Genomic DNA, 2424 nt, shown 5'->3' with positions numbered 1-2424 from the left:
GAAAGAGGGAGCTCTTCTTAATATTTTGATACCAAAATCATGTCGATACACCTTACCGACTGCGAGTAAAGCCACCCACGCTTTAACTTGACAGACTGTACGATTAAAAAAAATATATATTATACAAGCTTTGAGACGTGAAAAAATTTTTCAGACGTTACTGCCCAGTTAGTTCAACAAATTCGATGAAGATTTCATGGAACTGGCACGGCATTCGATGCACAGTAGTATTCTGTGGCAGCTACGGCTGCGCAGAAGTTATTTTGGCCCTCGTAGAATACGACGGAACATACATAGCATGACTATTTTCTATACTGACAAAAAATAGAACCTAACAAAATGTTGAAATTTTTATGATTTCATTTTTTTTATTATGGAACATAATAATATGTGTGCCCTAGGTGTTCCTGGAGGACCAGAAAATGTTCTGTACACACCCATAAGTGCCATAGAATACTATACTACTTATCGAATTAAGTTAAATAAATTGTCCAAAATGTTCTCAACATTGCCGTGCAGTATTATTTGACAAGCGGACATTCTCTTGGTTGAACGAGCCTTGCCTTAATCTTTCAATGCAATATTCTAAACTTTACATTGTCAGTTTCAGGAAAGTTTCACCGAATTTCTTATGCTATCTGGGTAGCTTTTGCAGTAACACGTTTTCAAATGTAAATGATTATTTTAGTCCTTTTTTCAAAAAAAGTAATAATTATTCTTATTGAAAATATGTGTATTCTTTTAGATGATATATTCCTGCATTTTCCGATCGAGTAGGAAGAGGAAAAACAAGAAGAAGAGAAAGCAGAAGATCAAACTGGCCCATTGGGAGGGACAAATCAGACGACATCTAATGAATATTTGCTGGTTCTGAGAGACGATTGAAACATAATTCCATTTATTTCTCTTAAAAAACAGATTAGAATTATAGGGACTACAAAACTTCTTTTCAGGCAGTCGTCCTAAGGGCCTTTTCACATGATCGTTCATCAGTAACGGTACAAGCTATAATAAAAAATTGTTATTACAAATAAAAAAATACCCTGTATTCAGTCAAACTTTCTAAAGTACCCTTTTTTCAAAATTTAGTTCATATGGTACCCTATTTGCAGCCCATAAGCGTTAGATACTTTAAAAAATCCCTTAATTCTACTTAATTTAATGGATTTTTTGTAATTTAAAAAGTTTTTATTAAATTTATTATCAGGAGCAATTGACAAAATAATACAAGAATTTGAAATGTTTTAAAGTATTTTTCCAAATTTCTTGCAATTTTCAAGATCTTTCAACAATTTCAAAAGATTTAAAATGATTTAAAATATTTTATTTTATTTTAAAAGTTTGCAAAGAAATTTTTAATAAATTTAATTAATTTAATGAGATTTTAAAGGATTTGAAATATCTGAGGGTATTGTAAAAGATTCCGAAATTTAAGGTATTTCAGGGGCGAGTCGAGGTAAGAACAGGGGTTGAGGGGAGACATCAGAGTTTGTTGGGAGCACCACCGAAAAAAGGACATAAAAGAATTTTGCAAATGTATGTCTGAGGTCTGGGTTTTTTGAGCGTGGAGGATGACTCTGTGGCAACCTCCTCCATTCTGGATCCACGCCTGAGGAATTTTAAAGGATTTGAAATATTTTAGGCAATGTCAAAGGACTCCCAGAAATTGTATTTCATTAAATAATTCTAAAGGAATTCAAAATCTTTCAAATATTTTGTGCCTTTTTACAGGGTCCAAGGCATTTTAAAGATTTTTAATCAATTTAAGGGCATTTTCATGGGTTTTAATAATTTAAAGGAATTTAAAAAATTTGAATGTGGTTTGAAAGAATTTCCGAACATTTCGGAAGATGAGGAAGGATTTTACAAGACCTGTAAGATAGTAGGATATTTTTAAATATACGAAGGGATTTTACAACATTTCCAAGGACTTATATGATTTTATGGGATCTTTAGAGCTCTAAAGGTATTTCAATAAGTTTTCTAGGATTTTGTAGGGTTCTAATGATTTCAAGAAATTTAAAAATATTTTTTGCATATTCATTTTGAATTTAGAAGGAATTCTTATTAATTTATTGCTTAACTTTGTTAATTCTTTCGAATTCTTCTAAATTCACTCAATTTTACTCAATTCATTGTATTTTTCAAAAGTTTTTGTTTTGTTAATCTTTAAGTCTTTAAAACTTACCTTACATTCTTAGGGATTTCACCAAATTCTTTTAATTCTGTTTACTTTTACCTAACCCATTCCAAACTTACTAAATTCAATGATTATTTTCGTATTTTTTAATTGTTTTGAATTCACTTGATTGTTTTTTTAAACTCAGTTAATTTTGTTGCGAAATTTATCTAATTCTTTTCACTTCCATTAAATTCCTCTCAATTAAATTAAATTGACTGTCACCGTGAGCGAGGAATCTGCCA

At 30.7% G+C, this 2424-nt stretch overlaps 1 protein-coding gene across 2 annotated transcripts in view; it reads left to right on the top strand.

Moving 5' to 3' along the window:
• The window catches only part of LOC117167958, a 7760-nt gene extending 6729 nt beyond the window's left edge, over positions 1–1031 (top strand). Inside the window, exons 3-4 of one of the 2 annotated variants that reach the window (XM_033353226.1) lie at positions 605–671; positions 746–1031. In XM_033353226.1, the coding sequence (XP_033209117.1) occupies positions 605–671; positions 746–874 (196 nt within the window). In that variant the 3' untranslated portion in view covers positions 875–1031. The remainder of the gene's footprint in view (positions 1–604; positions 672–745) is intronic. The other variant, XM_033353227.1, reaches the window with a different exon arrangement.
• Positions 1032–2424: the final 1393 nt, after the last annotated feature.

The sequence above is a fragment of the Belonocnema kinseyi genome, chromosome 2, assembly GCF_010883055.1.
Source record: "Belonocnema kinseyi isolate 2016_QV_RU_SX_M_011 chromosome 2, B_treatae_v1, whole genome shotgun sequence".
NCBI lineage: Eukaryota > Metazoa > Arthropoda > Insecta > Hymenoptera > Cynipidae > Belonocnema > Belonocnema kinseyi.
Note: the sequence above shows the minus strand (reverse complement) of the source record. Positions and strands in the feature narration are given on the sequence as shown.